Source organism: Gigantopelta aegis, chromosome 10, assembly GCF_016097555.1.
Source record: "Gigantopelta aegis isolate Gae_Host chromosome 10, Gae_host_genome, whole genome shotgun sequence".
NCBI classification, from domain to species: Eukaryota; Metazoa; Mollusca; class Gastropoda; order Neomphalida; family Peltospiridae; genus Gigantopelta; species Gigantopelta aegis.
Window position 1 is genome coordinate 85,773,894 of NC_054708.1, and position 25,883 is coordinate 85,799,776.

Below are 25,883 nucleotides of genomic sequence, written 5' to 3' on the forward strand. Positions count from 1 at the left end.
CGGCTTGCAACTACCGCGTGCATTCAGACGGGTAGGCTAGGCCTACATAAACATGTCTTGAGTTTCGTAATAGAGTATTAGTAGTGACATCACGCGGGTGGCTGATATTCATTAACACGGAAATTAGGCTAAATAAATGCGATTATTATATAACATTTAGTGAAATATCTTAAAATATCAGTGAAATAAAAGTGTTATCAATCAGTCACTCAGTGACGATAACACATTTTAGAGTGAACATTTCATTATTTCACTCTAAAATGTGTTGTCGTCACTGTAGAAAGTGTTATTTTCACTGTAAGAAAGCCGGAACTATTTTGCTGTTGGCATTTAAAAAATAAAGGTAAATTGCCAAAAGTTATATAATAAATAAAAAATTGCATGCTTTTTGTCAAATAAGATTTATATCTCATCTCGTGAAGTTTGCAATCATATCACACTCATCGCGCAAGCGCGACTCGTGAGATATGATTGCAAACTTCACTCGATGAGATATAAATCATAGTTGACAAAAACCATGAAATAACCTTTATTTCATCTACACTAATCAGTATGTCGATTTCAAATCCTATAAATAAGAATTAAAACAAAAAACGTAAAATCACTTCATACAGTAAAGGTTTCTCGGATATTACACTGTTATAGGGGCCAATTTATAGAGGATATTTCGTGTTTTTTTGTCAAATATGATTTATATCTCATCGAGTGAAGTTTTAAAATGCCAGCAGCAAAATAGTTCCGGCTTTCTTACAGTGAAGATAACACTTTCTACAGTGATAATAACACATTTTAGAGTTAAATAGTGACATTTTCACTCGGAAATGTGTTATCTTCACTGAGTGACTGATAACACTTTTATTTGACTGATATTTTAAGATATTTCACTAAATGTTATATAATAAAACTTTATAATACATTATTCAAAACGATAATTGACGTGATTATCGTACCAAAACAATCTAATTAAAATTAGCTCCACTGGTTAATTACTATTACCAGTAGAGCTAATTTTAATCGGATTGGTACCAAAATAAATACCGGGTACTGGATAATTAACTGAATACGTCAAATTTAAGATTCAATACAATACAATACAATAACTTCATTTCCATGTTCATATATGAATAATAAAAACAGTCTGGTTGACCAGCAAAAATAAAGTACATAAAATATTAATCGCTAACAACTAAAAACTGAACTAAAACCGTATCTAATAAAGTACATGTAGTGTAACAGATTCTATTGTCTTTTGTCTGATCTTCAATACTCAGTAAACAGGGTGGTGGTTTAACATTCCTAAAGAAAACATGCAATATAAACTTTGTAATAGTGATACTGGAGATGAATACCATTATTATTCAATTGTAAAAATCTAAATATTGAAAACTTTAGAACAAGAAAAAGAAATGTATTATAGAGCTAATCCTAGCGTGTTTAAAATTAAAACTATTCTGCTTTTGTGTTATGCGCCATTATTGAAAAACCTTGCTTTATTTAATAAAAAAACAAATATCTAGTCTTGTGAACATAGACGTACGGGCTCCCATTTTTGTAAGGGGCAGGTTGGATTTCCCCCGAATTATATCATAAACGAAAATGCCCGAATCTGGATAACATTTATTCATATTAGCATTACTACCAAACAGCTATATAGAATTGCAAACGAATCATTAAGCATTTTTACATTGATTGCAACTAATTTTGCGGGTAGAATTATGGAAATACACGGTAAAAAGGTCTCAGGTTAGCACATTTCTCCGAATATTTCTATAATTTTTGCCCGAATTTGAGGTTTGCTCTAGCACTAGGAGAGCAGTTGCTCCCCCCACCTCCACACACAAACACCCGCCTCGTAAACGTATGCTTGTGAACGTGTACAGTGATGTTTCTCCTTCGCACTTTTTACCTATTTTTAGAATGGATCCTAGTCATCCATTTGTCATTTCTCGTTTCAGCCAGTGCACCACGACTGGTATATCAAAGGCCGTGGTATGTGCTATATATATATTCACATCTGTGGGCTGGTGCATATAAAATACCTCTTGCTACTAATAGACAACATGTAGAACTGGTGGGTTTCCTCTCTAAAACTACATGTCAGAATTAGAAAATGTTTGACATCCAATAGCCGATGATTAATAAATAAAAGTGTCTTAGTGGTGTCGTCAAAATAATGGTATTAAAAGTTCATTAGGCCTACACATGAGTTGTTTATAGTCCGCCCCATCCTCCTACAAAAATGAGGTTTTTTGGTGTGTTTTTTCTTTTGTAAATAATTTCAGTTTGGTTTGACGTAGGAAGAAAAGTAAAAGTGTTTTGGAAATAACAACTTTTTAAAAATACTTTTGTGTGCAATTTAGAAAACAATCGGCTCAAATAAATAAATTAAACCCCCCCCCCCAAAAAAAACCGAACCCCCCCTCCCCCCCTAAAAAACAAAAACGAACAACAACAACAATAAAACCAACAAAACAAACCTCACAACATTATCTGCCATTTCCACCGAACACCATTTTTAGACTGAATACCGATCACTTATCCTGTTCAATTATTTAGACCCAAAGTTTTTTGCAAATGTTACGTTTATTTCCTATTCGATATTTGTTTTCTTTGCATTTACATGAAAACAAACCCAAACCCCGACAGGTTTTATATACAAATCATCATATAAAATGCACGAATTGACTTAATTCCACTTTTTAATAATCTCTGTGTCTTTTGAATGCACGTTATTTCTCCTATAAATAACTACGGTCATTTGCATATCAAAACATTGGGATCTGAGGCTACGTGAAGGCCATTATAGCTTGTTTCACTAAATCAAGGTTATTATTGTTTTGCAGTGTGTAACAGCATTGTCTAATCTTTCCGTTAAACATAGATCTAAACAAACAGAACATGTAACCCTTTCTTGTAGGTGCATTATATTTAATAAATTTAGCTAATGTATTATGTATTTTTAATTTATTATATCAATTATATATTAGCATACCATACCTAACCTAACACAACTGAGGTGTAGCACAGTAATAAACACAAATCACCTCACACACCGCAGGAATGTGCTTTCCAAATTTATAAATAAATTTAATGCAGGGCCGGACCCAGAAGACCGGGGGGGGGGGGGATAAAATGTCAAAGGCCACCAACATCAAATAATAATAAAAATGTTATTTAATTTGCCTCTAAACTGGGAACTCATACGTATATATATATATATATATATATATATATATATATATATATATATATATATATATATATATATATATATAGTATTTACGGTGGTGCTAGGGGCTGGGGTTTGGGGGTTGGGTGTTACATTTGTAATGCGAAAAACCAAAGGGCTATTGTCCGGACTCGTATGGGTTCAACCACTTTTTCATCCCGCAGACACAGCCCTGAATGTTCAAAATACGATAGCATTGCTTGGTCAATAACATCATCATTTCGATCTATGACTGCACGTGTTATTGTAGCAATGTGTAAACCACGTAAAATAAAAGTTAGGTAGGGTATATAAATTCATTGAAAATGTATTAGTCGACATTCTTGTTATTGTTATTTGAGGAAAAATATGGGTAAATGGAAAAACACTTCAGTTGATGTAAAATCGTGTATTAAGAACGTTTTCGATTATTTTGAAGATGAATATCAGCGCGGTAGACCTAGGTATGCTTCTTATCGAATTGTCGATCGAGTTACCGCTGCACTTAAAGTTTCGGTTTCAACAGTAAAAAGAACTGTGAAAAATCTAAGCTCTACGAATCCAAGCACAGAAATCACTGTTAAAAAACGCGACCGAAAACTCATCGATTTATTTGATAAAGATGCTATTAGACGACGAGTATACAGATTTTATAGAGAGGGCGAATTACCTACATTACATAAGATTAACGTGGCTTTAAGGGAGGAATGTGGAATCGACATAGCCATATCAACTTTACGAAGAACACTCCATGACCTCGATTTTAAATACCAACATATGTCTACAACCGGAAAAGTGATTTTTGAGGACGCCAATATATCAGACAGGAGACTGTCCTATCTCCATGAAATATCCAGTTTACGAGAACAGGGGTATTTAATAGTGTATCAAGATGAGACCTGGGTGAATGTCAACCACACAACATCCCACCACTGGACAGATATCCACCCGGGCACAAGTACCGCCAATCACCTGCCGTAATCAGACGCTGCTGATCGAGTTCCTAAACTCTGTTCGGTGACTGGGAAGGGAAAAAGACTTATTATTTGTCATGCTGGCTGTGATAAATATGGATTGATAGATGGCTGTGAATTGATCTTTGAGGCTAAAAAAACCCAGACGGAGACTGTCATGGTGAGATGAATCATGACAATTTCATCAAATGGTTTGAAGAACAACTTATGCCTTCTCTACCAGAACCTTTTGTTATCGTCATGGATAAAGGAAGCTACCACAACAAATTAACTGAGATTACACGATGTCCTGCATTAAAACGCTAAAAAGGAAGAAATTCAGTCGTGGCTACGAAACAAAAATATACCTTTTAAGAGTAACATGACAAAGCCAGTTCTTTATGAACTTGTGAAAAGTAACAAATGTGCAAAGCAATTTGTTACTGATGATATTGCTGAACGCCATGGGCACTTGTGTCTAAGACTGCCGCTAAGACATTCTGAACTCAATCCGATAGAACTGATCTGGAGTCAAGTCAAAGGGCACACAGCTCGTCATAATGATGGTAAAATGACCACGGTGCGGAGAGAACTTGCACATGCATTGAACTCTGTCACACCTACACACTTCTCTGACGCAGTTAAACATGTAATAAAGATCGAAGAAGATTTTAGAAAACAAAATAGTTTTATAAGAAATAAAATACCCCCTGTGATAGTTCCCCTTAATGAAGATAGTGATGAAGAAATGAGTTCGTCGACTGATTAAGTTATTTCTCCATACCCATCAGGAGTATTACTTTAATGTATGCATGAACTCTTTAACACCAAAAACAATTTATTTCCATATCATTCACAATCAAACAACCTAACAACCTATAAACTAATCGACTAGAAATGCATATAGACTACACATACATACGAGAGAAATGTTTATTTAACGACACACTCAACGCATTTGATATACGTTTATGTGGCGTCAGACAAAACGGTTAAGGAGCATTATGACAGAGAGAAAGAAACTCGCTACCGCCACATGGGCCACTGTTTCCGATAAGCAATTTTAATAAGCAATAAGGGACGTTTTATATGCACCATCCCATAGACAGGATAGCACATACCACAGCCTTTATACATCAGTTGTGGTGCACAGGCTGGAACTAGACACAACCCAATGGGTCCACCATGTGGGATCGATCAGTCGACTTACCATGAGCGAACGCTTTACCTCTGAGCTACGTCCCGCTCCATATACAAAAGAAGCCTTAAGTGGGGTTGGGGTTGTGCAGAGGGTCACACATCCACCAATCGCATGCATACCATATTCTTCTCTCTCTCTCTCCCTATAACCATATAACCATAGATTAAAATATGTTGAGTGCGTCGTTACATAAATGACGTCTCTCTCTCTCTCTCTCTCTCTCTCTCTCTCTCTCTCTCTCTCTCTCTCTCTGTGTGTGTGTGTGTCTGTCTCTCCCTTCAGCGCGCGCGCTTGTGTATTCCACAATATAATTATAATATTTGATACATATTTTTTTTTCAAACTGAGGTTTTGTCACTTGAACTCCCCACCTGAATCCGCGCCTGCTTCATGTTTACAGATATTTTCTTAAATATAGGTCATACTACGATTTGTGCGGATAGGACGATAGAACCGAACATTAGTTTGAAACGCTCTATAGAATGATGCTTTTGATATGCAAATGACCTTAGTTATTTATAGGAGAAATAACGTGCATTCAAAAGACACAGAGATTTTAAAAAAATGGAATTAAGTCAACTTCGTGCATTTTATATGATGATTTGTATATAAAACCTGTCTGGGTTTGGGTTTGTTTTCATGTAAATGCAAAGAAAACAAATATCGAATAGGAAATAAACGTAACATTTGCAAAAAACTTTGGGTCTAAATAATTGAACAGGATTTTTAATAGTAACAATCTATTACTATGTGGTCAGGGCCGTAGCTAGGATTTTTTGTTTGGAGGGGGCTACTGAGTAGTTACTAGTCTAAAACTCCTTAAACGGTTAAGAAGAGAATTTCCTTTAAGTTTCTATGTTTCCGCTAGCTACGGCCCTGGTGGAGTCTGTGTCATTGTAATGTAATTTTCAAGTGAACTTATCTTACCAATCGAGTTGTTCAGTGGACGAATTTTCCGTGGACGAAATATACTGTGGACGAAATACATGGTGGACGAATCGTCCAGCTTTCTATCCAGCGATAGAGTGATGTCCCTTCCCATAGTAACGTTCTCTGCGCATGCTTAGCATCGGGCACCTTGGCGACATTTAATAGTAAACAACCTCCATTATCAGTCGTTTAATTTGTAGAATTCAGTGCAGACATTATCAACTTAACTTCATCAGTTAGTTGGTACGGCAGTCACCAAAATGCCGTCAAGGACCGCCACAGTGGTTCAGAGACCGATCTCGGAGGAGATAGAAGAACTTAAAGCTAAAATTGCTCTTTTAGGTAAGCTGCAGTGCAAAGCATGTAAATTGTGAGGTATCACCAAACTTGAAACTCCACAATAACGTCAGATATGTTACAGTGCTGTCCGGTGTATCGGCGCACCTAATCATTTAAAGACCACAGTGACTTTCTATGTGAACACTGAATATTAATAAAATGTGTCTCTCAGCAATGAAGCAGTGCATAATCTGAAATATACTACAAATTTAGTTCATCAAGATTAACTTTGGCTACAAGTGCAAGCACTACCAAAGTTAATCCTGGGGACGAACAACACTATTAGCGCCCTTCCGAGCAGTTTTGCTCAGGAACGGAATTCAATCTGAATTGCGGTCAAACTAAAAGAAAAACGACTGTCATCACGTTTTCCCACCCAAATCGTGTACTGTGATCTATTTGGAGCATATGGACACTAAGAAATACTTACTTTGAAACGATCTTCACTTTGAATTTAAGGACAAAAAAACCGACTGTATGACTTGTGTTTAAAACGCGCGGTGAATTATGGGAGGAAAATGAAACTCGGAGCAATCTTGTATGTGGAAAAGGATCGGTGAAGTCATTTCTCATTCCATAATGAATAAAACAAAAACCATAAAACTAAAAATGAATGAAAGAAAAACCCAACAACATTAATTAATAGAAATGAAATAAAAATTATGATGTGTGTGTGAATCATAATTTTTATTTCATTTCTATTAAAGGGACACACCCTAGTTACGGCTAGTTGTTAACCATTACAGCGTTGTTTTTCGCCATTAAACCCATTTTTTCACAAATAAAATTGCACTTTACTTACCGTTTATTATTTAGAATATACATTTCCATTCACCTGAAGTGTTTTTTGGTAATCCTGGTGTTTGTAATACCACAAAATGCATTTTTCGTATTTCTGAAAAACGGACGCATGTTTGAGAAAAAACCGTTGAGCAGACACGGTCTAATCTATTTTCAAACAGGATATTTCCATTTCAATGTCACAGACGTTGGTATACCACGTGACCGTTATAATTTTGGTTCGGTTTGTTTTCTCATGCACGGTTCGCGCCTTTGTGAGATTTTTCTTCACAGTTCGTGAACATTTTCAGTAACAACAAAGTTCAGACAAGTAAATATCTCAATACAAAACGTTACAAAACCTTAAAACCAATAATTTTGCTAAGTCCTACGATAGCTGGAAAGGGGATACAACCAGGACAGAACAGTTGGAACATGTCCAGGAGAGGTGAAAAGAACGCACCCCAAGTCTGTGAAATTTGTCGTGAAGTAGGCATTGTTGTGCTTCGAGCGACATCTACCGGTGACATCAGAATACAAACTTTCAAAATTATTTCAAGCAATTGGGACATGGGAATTCCCATGGTATTTATCGATATAAAACTTGCTTTTTCACTCCATTTGATAAAAACATGATCTAAGTGTGTTACAGGTTTGTAGATTAACCAAATTATAATTTATTTTCGCTGGATGGAACTAGGGTGTGCGGCTTTAATTAATTAATGTTTTGTTTTTGTTTTTATTATCTTTAATTTCTTTTATTTCATTTTATTTGATTAACTTTAATTTATTTTTACTTTTAAGTTATTTTATTATCTTTAATTAATTTTTAGTTTTATGGTTTTTGTTTTATTCATTATGGAACGAGAAATGACTTCACCGATCCTTTTCCACATACAAGATTGCTCTGAGTTTCATTTTCCTGCCATAATTCACCGCACGTTTTAAACACAAGTCATATAGTCGGTCATTTTTCCTTTAATTCAAAGTGAAGATTGTTTCAAAGTAAGTATTTTTTAGTGTCCATATGCTCCAAATAGATCACAGTACACGATTTGGGTGGGAAAAACGTGATGACAGTCGTTTTTCTTTTAGCTTGACCGCAATTCAGATTGAATTCTGTTCCGAGCAAAACGGCTCGGAAGGGCGCTAATGGCGTTGTTCGTCCCCAGAATTAACTTTGGTAGTGCTTGCACTTGTAGCCAAAGTTAATCTTGATGAACTAACTACAAATTGTTTTATGTCTGTAGTAAATAAACATTAAAATTGTGCATAAATGTAGGCACCCCCTTGTATCCAAAACGATTTGCATGTCTGGTGATTTGGTGCAGTATATGTGGATAGGTGACCCCGCTATTTATAGACCGCCCATAACCTTACTTTGTAGCCCATAAACACTACACTATTATCCAAGGATTATTTTAATACTTTTTGTTTTTGCCTTGTTAAAAATATTACTATGAATGTGAATGATCACACCTGACCCATCTCATGATCAATTTTGGAATTGTTTTCTTGAGTGGCACTACTGCAGATGCATACATGTTCATTGTCATGCATGGCTAAGATGCCTACATGGATTTTTTTTTCTCGGGTAGATTGTGCACACATGTGGATCTTATTTTGCTTTTATTTTTTGGTAACAATGTGACAATTGTGAACTGGAATGACTGTCAATTAAGGTGTAAATAAAAATAACCGAAACAAATAGTTATACCGTTTACATAGATATATTTTCACCATTTTCTCAGAGTGTTAACAGGACTACCTGACATTCATTTCAGATAGTACCTTGAGGTTTCAAGTGGTCCACTCGGTGAATATCAGATAACAGTCAAAATAGTTTTAAACTATTTCTTTACAATAATATTATATGTTGTATTGCCTTTATAACAAAATTGTAGCTATTTTTGTAAAAATATATTTTAAAAACTATTTATCTTGAACAATCTGTTATTCATTGTGGTCCATTATTGATAAACTGACTGTACTATGGTACTGTACATGAATCCATGATGTTTCGCCCCCAGTTTGACCTGTTCGCCCCATGTACCAGTTCACCCCCAACTGTTTGCCTGTTCGCCCCCAACTATTTGTCAGTTAGCCCCAAACTTTTAGTCAGTTTTCCCCAACTACCAATTATTTGTTACTTTTTAACAATTATTGTATTGTTTCTTTAGAGGCATGTTAAACTCTGTGTGTGTTTGTGTGTGTGTGTGTGTGTGTGTGTGTGTGTATGTTTCTTTAGAGGCATGTTAAACTCTGTGTGTGTTTGTGTGTGTATGTTTCTTTAGAGGCATGTTAAACTCTGTGTTTGTGTGTGTGTGTATGTTTCTTTAGAGGCATGTTAAACTCTGTGTGTGTTTGTGTGTGTGTGTTTGTGTGTGTGTGTGTGTGTGTGTGTGTGTATGTTTCTTTTCTTAGAAGGGAGGAATTGTTATCTTTCCACGATTTGGACGGATCATGAGTCAGTCCGGCACCGATGATATAATCACCAGTTTAATTTTTATATATATATATATATACCGTAATTTCCTGCGTATTGCCCGCGGGCTATGTGATTTAAAACCTCAAAAAATGCCTCCTGCGGACTATCTGGCGGTGCGGACTATGTGATCATTATTCATTTTATTTTGTTAATAAACATGCATGCTGATAAAACTAAATCATAAAAGTAAATAATAGTACCGGTATGCAAAAATTTATTTTAAACACAATTAAAGGTGTTAAACATAAAACACAGTGACAGTTCAGTCCCATCCGTCGAATTTGGAGTCTTCCAATTCACTTTCGAAAAGCTGCAACTGAGTTTCTTGTAAGCGACCTGCTATGGTGGACGGGAATATTGTCATCACTGCTGTCACTATCACAAGGTTCTGATGCTTCTAATATTCCAGCTTTATGGAATGCTTTAATAATTATCTTTTTATCAACAGACTTCCATGCCTTCAGCACCCAATTCACAACTTTGACATAAGAAGCTCTGCGCATGCGTCCCGTTTTTGTGTACGTGTGCAGTCCTTCAGACATCCAAGCTTCCCATTGCTCTTGTACTTTAACATTGAATACATGGTTCACTGTCAAATCTAGTGGCTGTAATTGTTTTGTTAATCCACCTGGAATTATCGCTATATGAGTATTCAGCATTTTCAGTTCACTTTTGACACTTTCAAGTTTATGAGCTGACATGCTATCCATAACTAGAAGGCACTTTGCCGGACTAAAAAATTACCCTGCCCGCTTTTTCCAAACACCTTGTGTCCAAACAGACATTTTTTCTTCATTCATCCAACCCTTTTTGTTGTAACATACAACAACACCAGGGGAAGAAGTTACTTTCGGAACTGTAATCTGCTTAAATATCACCATTGGGCGTAGTTTTTCACCATTAGCCATACAAGCGAGTACAACTGTGAAATGGGTTTTTTCATTGCCAGTTGTTACAATAGTCACGGTTTTGGAACCCACACAGTCAACTGTTCTGTTAGGGGGGGCGTCAAAATACATGGGCACTTCATCCACATTACCAATTAAATTTGTTTTCAAATTGTTCATTTTTTTCGATCGTGCAACAAAATTATGGAAATCGCTAACTTTTTTCTCCCATTTGGCGGGGAGAGATTGGCCTACAGTCGTACGACTTCTGACTGATAAATCGTTCCTTTTCATGAATCGGTAACACCAGGTTGGCCCACCTTTAAAAATACTCAGTTTCATTACTTTAGCCATGGTTTGCGCTTTTAACCTAATCAACACTGTCGACACTGACCTTCCGTTTTCACGTTGAGCTTTAATCCAATTCTCTATCTACTGTAGCGGGCAATACGCAGGAAATTACGGTATATATATATATATATATATATATATATATAAAGTGTTCCATAAAATTAAAAAGAGCACTTTTACACATGTAGGGTTGCACTAGAGGAAGCTCCGCACACAGATGGGTCCAGACCACACATTCACATCGACACAGTGGTATCTTTGTGGGGGCGAACTGACTGGGGTGGGGGTGAAAGACTGTGTTTGCAGCTTCAGGTAGTCCTGTTAATTTTCAGGTAGTCTCAGACTACCGGACTACCGTTAAGATCGAACCCTGGTTTACTATAATTTTGAAAATGAGAGAAAGGTGTTTTTATGCTTGTTTTAACTTTCTTATATCAATAACGCTGACCTACTTTGCATTTATATACACAAAAAACAGGTGAATGATTTATTTTGAAATTATGATATAATTATTGATAATTCTAATAATTTTTAATTGCACCCGTAACAATAAATATGTTGATACGTGATTAACCATTGAAAAAGGAATTGAACTTTAAAGTTACAGTCTCTGGTTACCATATTATAACATGTACAAATATGAAATACAAGCTCAAATGCACTTTTGTGTGTTCGCTATGAACAGAGATCATCCGCTCGATTCATCACCTGTGCCGCCATTGCTTGGCAAAGCACAAACCTGTTGTCAGTTTCAGTTAACACGTGCGTTTGCCGATTTCAAATTGTAGGGTTAGTCTCAAAAAATTATTTGAGAAATCTTGCGCTGTATGAAGAACGTTTGGTTGAGGATACGGTACTAGAATCTTTCGTTAAAACCGGTTTGATCTTAACAACGTATTATCGACAGTTGTACCTTCCTATTTCAGAATTAATATTTTATAAAGTGTTAGTAGAACTTTTAAAGTTTAGTTTCTATACTAGTAACACATTGACCATGTATATATTTTTAAAATAAAATATACTAAAGTAGACAATGAACGTTTTCACTTCTTAATTTTACGTGTGTTAAAATCGACAGATTCAAATAAATATTCTTTCATTTAGAAAGGGTAAAGTTAGTTGTTTTTTTTTAGTTTTTTTGTTCAACGACATCAATTGGATGTCAAACATTTGGTAATTTTGACATATAATCTTAGAGAGGAATCGGGTGCATGTGCAGGGGGAGGGTATTGAAGGTCGAAACCCTTACCTGCCCAAGCTTAAATTTTTTTATTTTCTAGGGGAGCATGGCCCCATATAAACTTCGCTCAACACAGTCTATAACCCTAACACCGCTGAAATCCCTGCACACGCGCCTTGGAAACCCGCTACATTTTTTTTTTTTTTTAGCAAGGGATCGTTTATATCTACCATCCCACAGACAGGATATCACATACCATGGTATTTTATATACCTGTCAATGGGTATCGATCCTAGACTGACCGCGCATTTCCAAAAAACACCTTTTTAGGTCTAAGTAATGAATAAAAATAACATATAGTCTTGACAAATGTTACGTACATCGAACACAGCACCCTCTTCCTCTACCTCTAGAGCGCTATGTAATTATTAACACCCACTTACATGTAACACAAATGCCAGCCGCTGGCCACTGTCAAAATTTGGAGGCAAATCCCCCACCGACCCCTGGAAAGGTTATGTACCATACCTCTATGAATATAAATATGTTTTGGAGATATGAGACAACCCCTTGATCAAAAAAGTTAAATTTGTTCAAAATCACATGAGAAGCTCAGCGCCTGTGCAAATCACATAAAGTCCTAGTTCTACTGGTGTCCTGCTAAATGAAAAAAAACAAAGCTAGCCATTGCCTTTGTAGTTGACCTAGATAATGTAGATAAGCGAGCATTGCGAAACTATAGCGATGTGGTGGACCTTTTATGTACCAAACAGAACTGAATCATCTATTCTAAATGCTTAAATAATAAAAATATTCCAAGGACTGCAGCTTTAATTCGTTAAAAACACCGACAACATGACAACTTCTTAACCATACTTAAGCAAAATACCAAGTGCGCCGAATCACTGGACGTGGCAATACACCAGACACGGCTGTATAGTAACGTTATATAATAAAGAGTAACGGTAGGACACTTCTGATTGAACATATTTTTGAAGTCTTCTCCAAAAATAAATAACATATTTAACAACGAAACGTTACACAGTACTGTAATCGTAAATGATTATATTTTCATTAAAAGTAGTATTTATGTAATAAACTTACACATATCTGTTCAACATAAGTTTAAAGTTGATTTACAATTCCTAAACGTGATGCATATAACGGTTTTTCCAACTCTTTGATTATTTTTATGTATTTTCCTCTTCATTATGAACGAAGGAAGGAAATGTTTTATTTAACAACGCACGCACACAACACATTTTATTTACGGTTATATGGCATCAGACATATGGTTAAGGACCACACAGTTATTGAGGAAAGGCGCTGTCACCACTTCATGGGCTACTCTTTTCGATTAGCAGCAAGAGATCTTTTATATGCACCATCCCACAGACAGCCTTGCTTGATCATTCCTTTATGGATATATGGGACAAATGCACAAACGTGGTTAAAATAGACTTCACAGATTATTGTTTATCCGATATTAGGATCTCCACAATGTAAAACTATTTTAATAAATGGTCGTAATAGCAGTTTCACTGTAATATTAATAAATAAAATGACACCAAAGTTGTAGCTGTCCATTTTTAATTTCGTCACAATTATTTATGGACAGTAAATACTGGGCGAGTTGGTTTTGAGGTGAGTTGACCCACATTCACACACATGGCCAGGTCTTAGCAGCTATACTATAATCCTCCCAGCCTCCTACAAAATATTATTAGATGGGCACTTGCAGTTACATCTCTCTGCCATCATATAACAAAAACCATCCAGTAGGCAAAGATTCCCATTGTAATACAAGAAAAATCTTATGTTTATAAAATTAAAAACCTTTACATTCATGATTGAATATTTTCAAGTTTGCTGGTAACAATTATTTCACATATTAATGAGTACAACACACACTGTGTATAGGGAAAACCCCAACAACACCTATGTATTTAACGAGTACGTTGTTGAATTGTGGTGCAGCCGGGTTTGTCCTGAATTAAGTGTGTACAACAAAATATATTCATTGGGAATAATTAATGTTATTTACACAAATAAACAAACATATTACAAATTACATCAGTATTGTGATTTAAACTGTTTTGACCATATTTGGACTGGTCTTGGTGGCATCGTGGTTACGCCATTGGACTACAGGCTGGTAGCTAGGTACAGGGTTCGCAGCCCGGTACCCACTTCAACCCAGAGCCAGTTCTTAATTAAGGGCTCAATGGGTAGGTGTAAGGCCACTACACCCTCTTCTCTCTCACTAACCAACTAACAACTAACCCATTGTCCTGGACAGACAGCCCAGATAGCTGAGGTGTGTGTCCAGGACAGCATCCTTGAACCTTAATTGGATATAAACATGAAAATAAGTTAAAATGAAATGAAATGGCCATATTTGGGTTTTGTTTTTGCTTTTTAGTATTATTAGTACAAATATACAGTACCTGTACACAAAAGAAGGGCTATAGTAGTTGATTTTTAACCATGTCTAATAGATTTTGAAAATCACTGATCCCATGGCTATAGTGGATGTTTACAAAGTTCTAGAAGCCCTGCTGCTATTTATTGTTTACAATTTGTGTGTATGGAATTATGATGCAGTATTAAATTCAATGGTGTGTGATATTTAACTGTTTCAGATGGCGATCGGAAGGCATACTATGAGTCGTCTGAATACGCGATCAAGAAGAATCGAGAAATTATCAAATGTCTGCGTGAGGAAACCAAGGAACTTAGAAAGAGTCTCAGTGACAAACTGAAGGTGTGTTTTTGTCAGGATCGGTTTGATAACATGCACATATAGCACATTCTTTACAGATATAGTATATTCTTTACAGATATAGCCTATATTCTTTACAGATATAGTGTATTCTTTACAGATATAGCGTATTCTTTACAGACAAAATACCATAGCTTGAACATAACAATTTGTGACCTATGGCAATTTTGATACATTTTCGCCATAAGCAAATTGCTCACCTACATTAATGGCAATATTGAGCCTGCCTACAGCATTTTTAAACGAGTAACTTTGCAACAAGGATAAAACTCAAACGTTATCCCTTCCACCACTGGCGATAATATTTATTCAGTGGCAAAATGTTGTCATCAGTAAATTAAAGTCGCCAACCCACAGCAATCCATGTCACAACTAAGGTAATTGCTGCTGGGATCGTCATCAAGTTTGAGTTCAGAAATACTACTTTTAAATATCATTTTGACATGGTTCATCGCATAAAATTTCTTTAAAATCCTGGAAAAAAAAGAGTGATACATAATGCCTTCAAAATTAAGTGACTGAGAATGGTGGATTTTGATGACTAACGAAAGTTATGAACTGTGTTAAAACTCACAATCTCCTTCATATCACATAAATTAACGCAGGGCTCAAACTGAAATATTTGTCTTCCACAGCAATTAAAAAACTAAATATTGCTGTGAATGGGCGAAAGGGCCCACTAACAGCAATTTTGAGTCTGCATGCCTCCAGCATTTTGTTTTAAATTAAACATGACTGAAAGGTTATTTTGCTGTATGTCAAATGTACAAATTATGTTTTATACTGGCAGATAATGTACATCATTGCTGAGGAACTTAAGTGATGGCACTATTGCCATCATTAAGTTCAAGCCCTGTTAAAATGTTTTGACCATCAACAGAGAACATCAGTTGTAAGTTACAGATTTCTTCTCCATGTTTTAGAACAAAGTGTACATTGGAGATGGCCACTATAAATCAAAGAACATGATACGTACATCATAGCATTAGCGACAGTGAAACAGAATGATCTGTTCAAAAGCTTAACTGTATAAATTGTCCTTGAGATTTCAGCTCTTAATACAGTTCTTCAGTTGGATGAATGTTAAAAATGATATATAAATTGCAGATCACAAAAACTGTGTAATTTTGTTCAAATGTCACTTGCACATGCCTAATTTTGCATATAACTCAATTTCCACTCGCACAAATATGGGACATCATTTACATGGTCAAGACAGGGTACACAAAATGGGTTGCCTCAACTTGTTATTGTTTAACCCATAAATAGTTTATGAAAATTTTCAGTTCTCATTTAAAGTTTGTTTTGTTTAATAACACCACTAGAGCACATTGACTTATTAATCTTCAACTATTGGATGTCAAACATTTGACATATTATAGGCTTGGAGAGGAAACCCGCTATATTTTTTCATTAGCAGCAAGGGGTCTTTTATGTGCACCATCTCATAGACAGGATAGCCTTTAATATACCAGTCATGGTGTACTAGCTGAACAGTTCTCCGAGGCCTGTACTTGTAACACAGTTGAGCATGCCTACAGTATCTACAAATGATAGTTATACACTGGGGACATCATGTGTTTGTTAATTGTTGTAAATCTGTTTGATTGTAGCAAGACGAACATGTCATTGGAAAAGCCTTGCATGACAAGCCAGTGGAGAGAGCAGCCTTGTCAAGTAAAACAGGAAAGGTAAGTATCATGTACATCCATCTGGGGTTAGATATTCAAAATCTTATATTTGAATAAACAAATTCACCAGGTTTTGTAGGTGGATTTGTTTTAAATACGCTGGCAACCAGCAAATTTTATCTGCTGTTTTTACATACAAATATGATTAGTTCTGACTGTCAAATTATCGAATTGCACTGAAACAACCTAAACCGGAAAGACTTACCCGGTAATTTAGTCTTATACGTTCCAAGGACATAGATTAGGGAGATGCTTAACATAGCCACCTACATATGTACACATTTATTATGTACATAGCAATGAAATATATAGATCTACAGAAATTATAAAAGTGATATCTGGTGACAAGTCATATTTTCACTGTATTTTAGCTGCAGTGAAAATATAGAAATAGTGTTTACCTTTTTGTAAAAGTTAATGATTAAATTATCTCCCTTTGTGTTGTTTCTTCGTATTTAAGTTTGATGATTACCAATGCATCTGATTGTTTTTGAAAAATACAAAAATGTTATTTAAACAACTGTACCTATAAAAAAAGGGATATGAAGTGCAATTACGATAAAATATCTAAAACGAATTGAATATGAAGCTAAATAATGATGACACAATGTCTTGTCATTGAGTGTACGTTAAAATTTAACGACGTTTGATTCATTTTGGTTTTGTGGGGTTTTTTTTAGGATCGCTATGTTAGGTATTTTTGCACAGCAGTATTATGAAATAAATGTTAATGTAATAATTAAATAAAGACATTTAAAAAAAAGTCTATGGTTAAGTAAATTTTCTGGAAAAGTTCCCTCAGAAGAAATATATCTCGGTGTTACATGTTTTTGATAGGATAAGCAAAAGATATTAGCAAAAAGTGAAAGATATTGTCAAAAATTAGGAAAGATGTATATAATAAATAGACCAATTTCATGGTGGTTTTTTGCAGTGAGTGAAAATATGGTTTTCACATATCTCAAGTTGACAAAAATCGTATTCAAAAACCCCCATGAAATAGTCTGTATATATTATGATATATACATGTATATATTGCCAAATGTTCTTGAAAAATATTTGAACTGGGTTTCTCGTAAATGCTTAAGTCGCCACTCAACTGAAGTTTAATATTTATTATGTACACAATGGCTATTGATGAACATCTAGGACTGGCCATTAGCAGATTTGAAAGGTTGAGGTCATGTAACAGACAAAATATATATTACCCAAACTTGGTTTTTTATGACTTGAGTTCATGTTTTGCATGGATATATACCTACTATTTTGTGCTAGTGACAGAAAACCATTATGTCTAAATAAGTAAATTTATGATATAGCGGTACAAAAAAGAATCGGAGCACATTTATTTAGGGTCTTCTGAACTTAGATAAACAGAGCATTTCAACATGTAGAACTTTCTAAACTACAAGAGCAGGTTTTCGGATTAATTTTTTCTGGAGAGGCAGTTATCCACAACTCCATTGTAGTTATGGTCCTGAAAGTAATTTGTTTTTATTTGCAGGAAGCTATTTCCATATACGACTACAAAGTGTCGGATACGATGAAGCGTTTGAATGCACTGCGTCACATCACGGCGTGCAAGCAGAAGAAGCTGGAGACGCTGCAGACGTCATGCGATGCCATGAAGAAAGATGCATCGGACGCAGTCGCGACAGACAAGGGCGAGTCACACGACGCCCAGGTGAGTCAAGCCGGACAATTGGTTTTAAAGAGAATAAATATGACTTATTTTGAATGGATAAATTTGGAGAACCAATTTTAATGAGAAAAAATTCAGACTATCGTGTTTAATAAGATAAATTCCCAGTACAATTGTTTACTAAGAATAAAATCAGACAGTCATTTTTAATGGGAATAAAATTAGAGGAATTTTTTTTAAATGTAAATAAAATGAGTAAAATCTGACTGTCATTTTTAATAGAAATAAAATCACTTTTGATGGAAATCAGATCAGACTATTGGTTTTACTGGAAATAAAATTTGGCTGTCTTTTTTGTTTAAGAGGAATGAAAAACAAAAATCAGACTCATTTTTAATTGGACTATCATTTTTAAGAGGAGTGATTACTCCAGCACTCTGTCACACATGCATCCTGACCAGGGAGGTTTGGGGTGTGCAAAAATGTCATTCCTGTCAAAAAATTATAAACTCTGATACATTCAATTTTAGTATTTGTAAGTTTGAAAATCACTTCCCTACCACACTCCAGACTGCGTATACTACTATTAAAGTGTCTCACAACAGATAGAGAGAATCCACAGTCTCCAGGCAACTAATACAATGTGTGTTAACAACACAAGTATGAAATCCTATATTGTTAAAATCAGTATACATAAAAGTATTTCTTTTAAACTGGCCCAAATTACAATGGTTTATTGTTTATATTACAGAAATGGTTAAAAAAATTTGCTTGTTTGTTGCTATCATAATGAAATTACTTCCATTGTTAAACTAGTAAAGGTCACATAATGATAAGTAGATGTATGTACTCTATTTTCCAGACTATGCGCTATCTGGAAAACAGCTATGACAAAGTATGCATGAAGTGTGAGGAAGCCAAGCAGGTGAAAAGAGTGTATGAAGACATCAAGTCACGATTTGAACAGGTGACAGTTCACTTCAACAATTTCTAACATAATGTAATGTGTGAAATACTTTTGCATTGTTTTTTACAATCACAACAGTGATTTTTCTTTCTTGTAATATTTGTGATAGTGTAACAGTGTTCTGCTGGCAGGTGACATTTTATTTCAGCAGTTTTGTACATGGTATGATGTTGTCTGCCCGACCATGCGTCTGTATGGTAAAAACTAATGTCCGGAGCATATCTTTGTTATCCATTCATATAGGATCATCAAACCTTGCATGCGAGTACAACATGGAATGGTGATATGTAGCGTACCATTTTTAGGCCACCACGACCTACTTTTCATCCATGTAATTTACTGCACAATAAAGGAAATCTTTGTCCAGACCATATCTTCCTTGTCAATTCATATAGGATCACCAAACCTTGCATACAGATACAACTTGGGATGGTGGTGTGTCACATACAATAATTAGGTCACCATGATTTACTTTTCATCAAACTCATGACGGGTGTATCATGTACCTTACCAATACCTTTGTTTAACATAAGTTGTGTTTAATGTACCTGCTTTGTTTTTAAAATATTTGCGATCATGGTGTTTTACAGCTGCTATGCATGTGTAGGTGTGGTATACAGAAGGTTATGTATAGTCTGTGGGACCATGCCTTTATTTATCTCTTACGTTTCTGTGATTTTAAGAATAAAATGATGCAATTTAGCAGAAAATATTTTGAATGTTAACTATTTTATTGGTAAAAAAACCTCAATTTGCTTTTTTCTTTTAGGTTTTAATTGCAAATTTAATACAAAGGATATGTTGTTCTTAAAGAAAGGCTGGAAGTAAAATTAGTTTATATCTCAGTACATAATGAATCAAGCAGTTTATCCTTTTAACACATTTTGATGAACTCAAGCCTAGTGAGTTGTTCTCTTCCTAATGCTTTGTATTACTATTATCAAATGATATGTTTTGTGTTTGTGTTAGGAAGCCCAGAGTTACCCTGCTAAGCTGGATGCTATAGAATGCGAGATCGCTAAGACACGACAGGAGCTGAAAGAGTTAAAAGCCATGCACAACGATGCCCAGCTAGCCAAGGAATCGGCCGTCAGTGAGCTGCGACGCCACGAGGACACAGTCTATAGTGAGAGGAAGAAGCGAGAAATCGAACTGCAGAAGATGAAGAAAGAAGCTGAAGAAAAGAAAATGCAACATGAGAGAATAGAAAAGAGACTGGTAAGTAACTTATTTCTATAGTTGCTGATCTGAGGAAGGAAAAAACCAGAAGTTTGTTTTGTTTTGACTGCGCCTCAAGCGGGTGCTTCACCGCTGAGCTACGTCCCACACCCTCTGAAGGAAGGAAGGAATGTTTTATTTAACGACATACTCATCGCTTAATCTGAAGTATTTGATACTGTAAATGATTTCTTTTCTCTAAAGTAGGATGATAAGTAGACTTAAACAGGAAGATGGATTAGTAATCAGTGTGAAAAATATCACAGTGCTGAGAGAACCACATGACTGTTGCTTTTAGGAAATATAGTCCAGTCTCATTTTACTGTTGTATACTACAAAAGCAAATCCCATAGACAACAATAGTAACATGTGGCTAAAACTCCTACCTGCAGCATATCAATCGACATAAATGCCACGAATAAAAATACTACCACCCCTCACCCTTAAAGTGAATCAGAAAACATTGGGGGTCATGCTGCTCATTTCAGAGATAATGGGTAGTGTCTATGACTACCTTAGTTCTGCAAAAAATGTGAGTACTTTTTTTTTTTACAGGTACTCAATACATGTTTCAAGCATGTGGTTACTTGAAATAAAATTGGATACATTTTTTGCCGAGATGAAACTAATTTTTTTACAACCAACACACTCACATTTATCACCAATCACAGGACTTGTGGTGTTAACTTCTCTATCAAAAGTTCGGTGCACCTCAAACTTTGACCCAGACAGAATGTATTTGGTTCAGTATTACCTGTAACAGTCCTTGAAATTCCCATCATCTTTCAGGAATGATGATGTCAAAGCTGAGGTAAAATAATTACATTCAGCATTGCTTTTACTCATGTATGTTATTGTGACAAATACAATTGAGTCAAAAGTGTTGTTTTAATTAAAGCATTTTATTTATGCACATTTTTCTCCAAATTGCAAGGGCTGTACAAGTGGTGTTGTGCCTTCATGGGTTATGCAATAATGAAATGTTTTTACGTAACTGATGCTCGGGTTACCTTGATTTTCAATTTGCAGAGACTTGTAACAATCGTTTGATCTTACAGCAACAGCGGGGCTCCATTCAGCAGGATGAGTTATCTCCCCAGGACAAGGCAGCACTGACCGGGGAAGATCAACAACAGAAGATCACCACATATGAAGAGGCCTTCAAGAGAATCAAGGAGGCGACCGGCGTCTCAGACACAATGGTATTGAACAGTCAAAACATCATCATATGTTTTCTCTAACCTTCACACAGTTAAAAGGCGAGATGAAGGAATTATTTTTCCTGTTATGATGACAATGTCAGGTTTTGCATTTAACTCCATTTTTCACAAACTCTAATTCGTAGATTGATGAAATTTGATTTATAGTTGCATCTATGAATGTTCATCTCAATATATGTTAAAATGTTAATTTTTAAAATTACTTTTTTGGGGAGGGTTTATTACTTTTTTAACAAGGTTAATCCTGAAGGTGACGTGACAAATTATTTCTTTAATCAACCAATCAATTTATGGTAGGTGAGATATTTAATTCCATGAAATTCTTGTCGTTTTGAAACATTCAGAATAGATTTATTATTAAACTGATTTGTCTTCCCAATGCTATAATGGATGTAGGTTTAAAGGAAAATGCCAAAATATTTACTGGTACTTAATAAATTTTGTTGAGTATATTGCTTTGCATAACAGGGTTCGCATGCATCATGGAAAACTTGGAAAGTCGTGGAATTTGAGATTTAAAAATCCAGGTCTGGAAAACCTGGAAAACTATGATTTTTAATGAAAAGTCATGGAAAATCATAATATATGCACCCTGAAAAAAGATAAAATTTGAATAAAATGTGTAATTCTTAAATCAGGAATCCAATCATTTTCGAGAAGCACAAATCCTGAACTGGTTCCCATTAGAATTAGTCAATTGACTGGTATTTGTCTCCCTACTATTACAGCATTACGTTGCAAGTGTAATGCATTTAGATAGTCGTACGACTGGTATTGTAATGCTTTTACAGCATTACATTGCACACATAATGCATACAAATGAGAAACAGTTAACTATTCTTAAAGGGACATTCCTGAGTTTGCTGCAGGGTTTAAGATGTTATCGACTAACAGAAACTTTTTTACGATTGTAATTACATATCAGATATATTTTTGAGCATAACATATTAGTGACTGTATATTAAACGTGTTTCTAATCGTTGTAATATTTATACTAGGTTGAATTTCATTTTACTTTCTAAAAAAAAAAATTTCCGTCCGTACGCAATTATTTGAAGATAAAATCCAGTTTGGGCTTCTAACAAATATTAAGACGACCAGAAACACATTGAATATACAGACATTGATATTCTAAACAGGAAAATATATTTAATATTGAAGTTTAATCGTAGAAGTATTTTATTAGTCGGAAACATCTTACAATGCAGCAAACTCGGGAATGTCTCTTTAACTAAAACACACTGAAGTTGTGCATGGGTCTGGGATGGCAGCTATTGTACCAGTCGAAAATGAAATGCGCACTGTATCAAAAATGACAAAGCACAATGCGTCTGTGCTGGCATGAACTACAGATCTGGCAACCGATGACAGAACATGTGCTATATATTTTCACATTGCCAGACTGGCAGCTGCAGCCTGTGGTAGCCATATTTTAATTTGTTTTTCTTAAAAAAACCCCAGGAAAGATATATATATCAATCAAATAGGATGCAGATAATTATTGTTGGTGTTTACAGAAGAAACTATATCTAAAGATGTGAGTGCAGTTAATATATATTGAAAACACATATATAAGAGTTAGCAGTGATATTACTGTTGTAATGCAAATATCCGCATGTACATGATGTACATGCAAGTTCATCACTAAATTTTTTATTGGTAATCATATGGAAATGGAATTATGTTATTTGGGTCATGGAAAATCAACTTGAAAAATTGAGGTATACAAACCCTGGCATAGAGAGAGAAATATTTATTATATTTGACTTGAGAGTGTCAGTGTACTAGTTGGTATATGTTTAATTGTATTTCATAAAGTAATCACTGTGTTTGACTAAGTTGTGAACATAATTGTTTGTTAGGAAGTTGTGAGCCGGTTTGAAAACCAAGGGGACACAACTCGTCATCTTGAGGACTTGAAAAAAGAAAATGAAAAGACCATCATTCGACAGAAGGAGGAGAAGGAAAAACTGCGTGAGGAGTTTGAAGAAATGAAATACTCTGGGGAGGCCAAACTGTCCAGGTTTGTTTGGCTTGAAAAGTTACATAGTGTCGAGGAAATAAGCTATAAGAATCTGTCAGTAGTTATCCAGGATCTAAACTGTAACAACATTTATTTGTTTCTTTCTTCATTTGTTTTTTGTTAAATCAAGATAATACATGTGTTTGGGATGTATTTACTTTGATATAAACTACAGTATTTTAGATTATTTTTGTCAATATATTGGACTCATGGGTGACTTAAAGCGACTCAGGAAATCATGATATTACCAAAATGTCCAGTTCACTCTTCCTGTCGATTTTGAAAATGCTAATGGTTTATGGAAAGTGACACATTTTGCTTGTATATTGTTGCAGTGGCCAGGCTATCCTGGAGGAGTTTGAAGATTTTGAAAATGCTACTGGTTTATGGAAAGTGACACATTTTGCTTGTATATTGTTACAGCGGCCAGGCTATCCTGGAGAAGTTTGAAGCACACCTCTCGAAGGAAGAGTCGCGTTGTGATGACGCGGACCGCCGACTCCAGCGTGCGTGTAAGATCCTCGTTCAGGTCAAGGCCGGGGTGGAGCATCTCGCTGATAAACTGCATCATCTCAAAGCTGTGAGTTCACTAGTGAACATTGTACATTATTTCCCCTTTCTAACCACTATATCAAAGGCAATGGTATGTGATGTCTTGTCTGGTAATATAGAAGAAACTGGGAAAGTGCAGATAAAATATCACATGCTGCTATAATAAAATTTTCTTTATCAGGATTCCCCCATAAGACTGTGTGTCAGAATTATTAACTGTTTTACAGACATCCAATAATCGATGATTAATTAATCGATGATTAATTAATCAATGTGCTCTATTGGTGTCATGAAACAAGAGAAAACACTATTAATTTAATTATTATATTCAACACATGTAAAAACAATTATAGGTTTAAGATACAAATATGGGAATATGCTGACCATGTATTTGTAGTTGCAATGCCTTTAATATATGAATAATGACCATAATTCAGAATAACTAAATTAATTGTACATGTATATAACATAAATGTTTGTGAAATGGCTTAGCATTGTAGTGTTGTAAGATTGAATTAAAAAACAACATTCTCTGAATGTATTGTTTATTCCAACCAGTGCTCAACAACTGGTGTATTGTAGGCTATAGTATGTGCTGTCCTGTGTGGCAATGTGCATATAAAAGATCCCTTAAAGCTATTGGAAAAATATACTGGGTTTCCCCTAAAACTATTATTTAATATTTGACATCCAGTAGCTGATGATTAGTAAATCAATGTGCTATAGTGGTGTCATTAAACAAAACAAACATTTTAACTTTATTTTTAATAACTAATGAGATCTCACTAATTGTCTGTTAAATCAATTAACAGTTCTGTTACCAAACTCTGGTTGTTAGGTTTCTTTATGACGTCATCAGCTGATCATGTTTGTAATGTCTAAAACTGAATTTTCATTTTAAGCATTTGAAATTAACATAAAAAATTTACCCTCATTTTAGTCAGGAAATTTTTTAATTATTATTTTTCAATGGATCCATTACAGGTAAGTAAATGTTGATAATAGTATTACAAATAACAAATACACTAAAATAATTTGTGAATTTAAATAAATTTAAATTAGAAATAAAGTAAATATAAATAAAATTAAAGAATAAACTGAAAATTAATTACCTACTATGAACGTGAAATCATAAAACTTTCAAATGAAGTTTTAATAATATACCTACCTTAACAATTCATACATGTATTAATACATATATATAACTGATGTTTATATATAGAATCCAGGGCTCACCCTGTACATTGCCAAATTAGCTAATTGCTAATTTGTATACAATGTGTCTACAGAATTTAGTCTTTGGCTAATAAATTATTCCTTAAATTAACCATATTTTAATAATTTTCACAGAAATTCTCTACAAATGTGAAAATTGCCGAAACCAAAATGTGTTACAGTGTGAGTCCTGAGAATCTACACAAAGAATTGATTTGTTTATGACAGAGAAGTAGAATTGATTTGTTTATGACAG

General features: G+C 34.9%; 1 protein-coding gene across 1 annotated transcript in view; it reads left to right on the forward strand.

Annotated features, from left to right (window-relative positions):
• Positions 1-6,430: 6,430 nt before the first annotated feature.
• LOC121383414 (outer dynein arm-docking complex subunit 3-like) overlaps positions 6,431-25,883 on the forward strand; it is a 28,516-nt gene continuing 9,063 nt past the window's right edge. Inside the window, exons 1-9 of the mRNA XM_041513429.1 lie at positions 6,431-6,634; positions 14,960-15,081; positions 16,713-16,790; positions 18,295-18,474; positions 19,295-19,399; positions 20,369-20,617; positions 21,676-21,819; positions 23,700-23,860; positions 24,284-24,440. Of these exons, the coding sequence (XP_041369363.1) occupies positions 6,553-6,634; positions 14,960-15,081; positions 16,713-16,790; positions 18,295-18,474; positions 19,295-19,399; positions 20,369-20,617; positions 21,676-21,819; positions 23,700-23,860; positions 24,284-24,440 (1,278 nt within the window). The 5' untranslated portion in view covers positions 6,431-6,552. The remainder of the gene's footprint in view (positions 6,635-14,959; positions 15,082-16,712; positions 16,791-18,294; positions 18,475-19,294; positions 19,400-20,368; positions 20,618-21,675; positions 21,820-23,699; positions 23,861-24,283; positions 24,441-25,883) is intronic.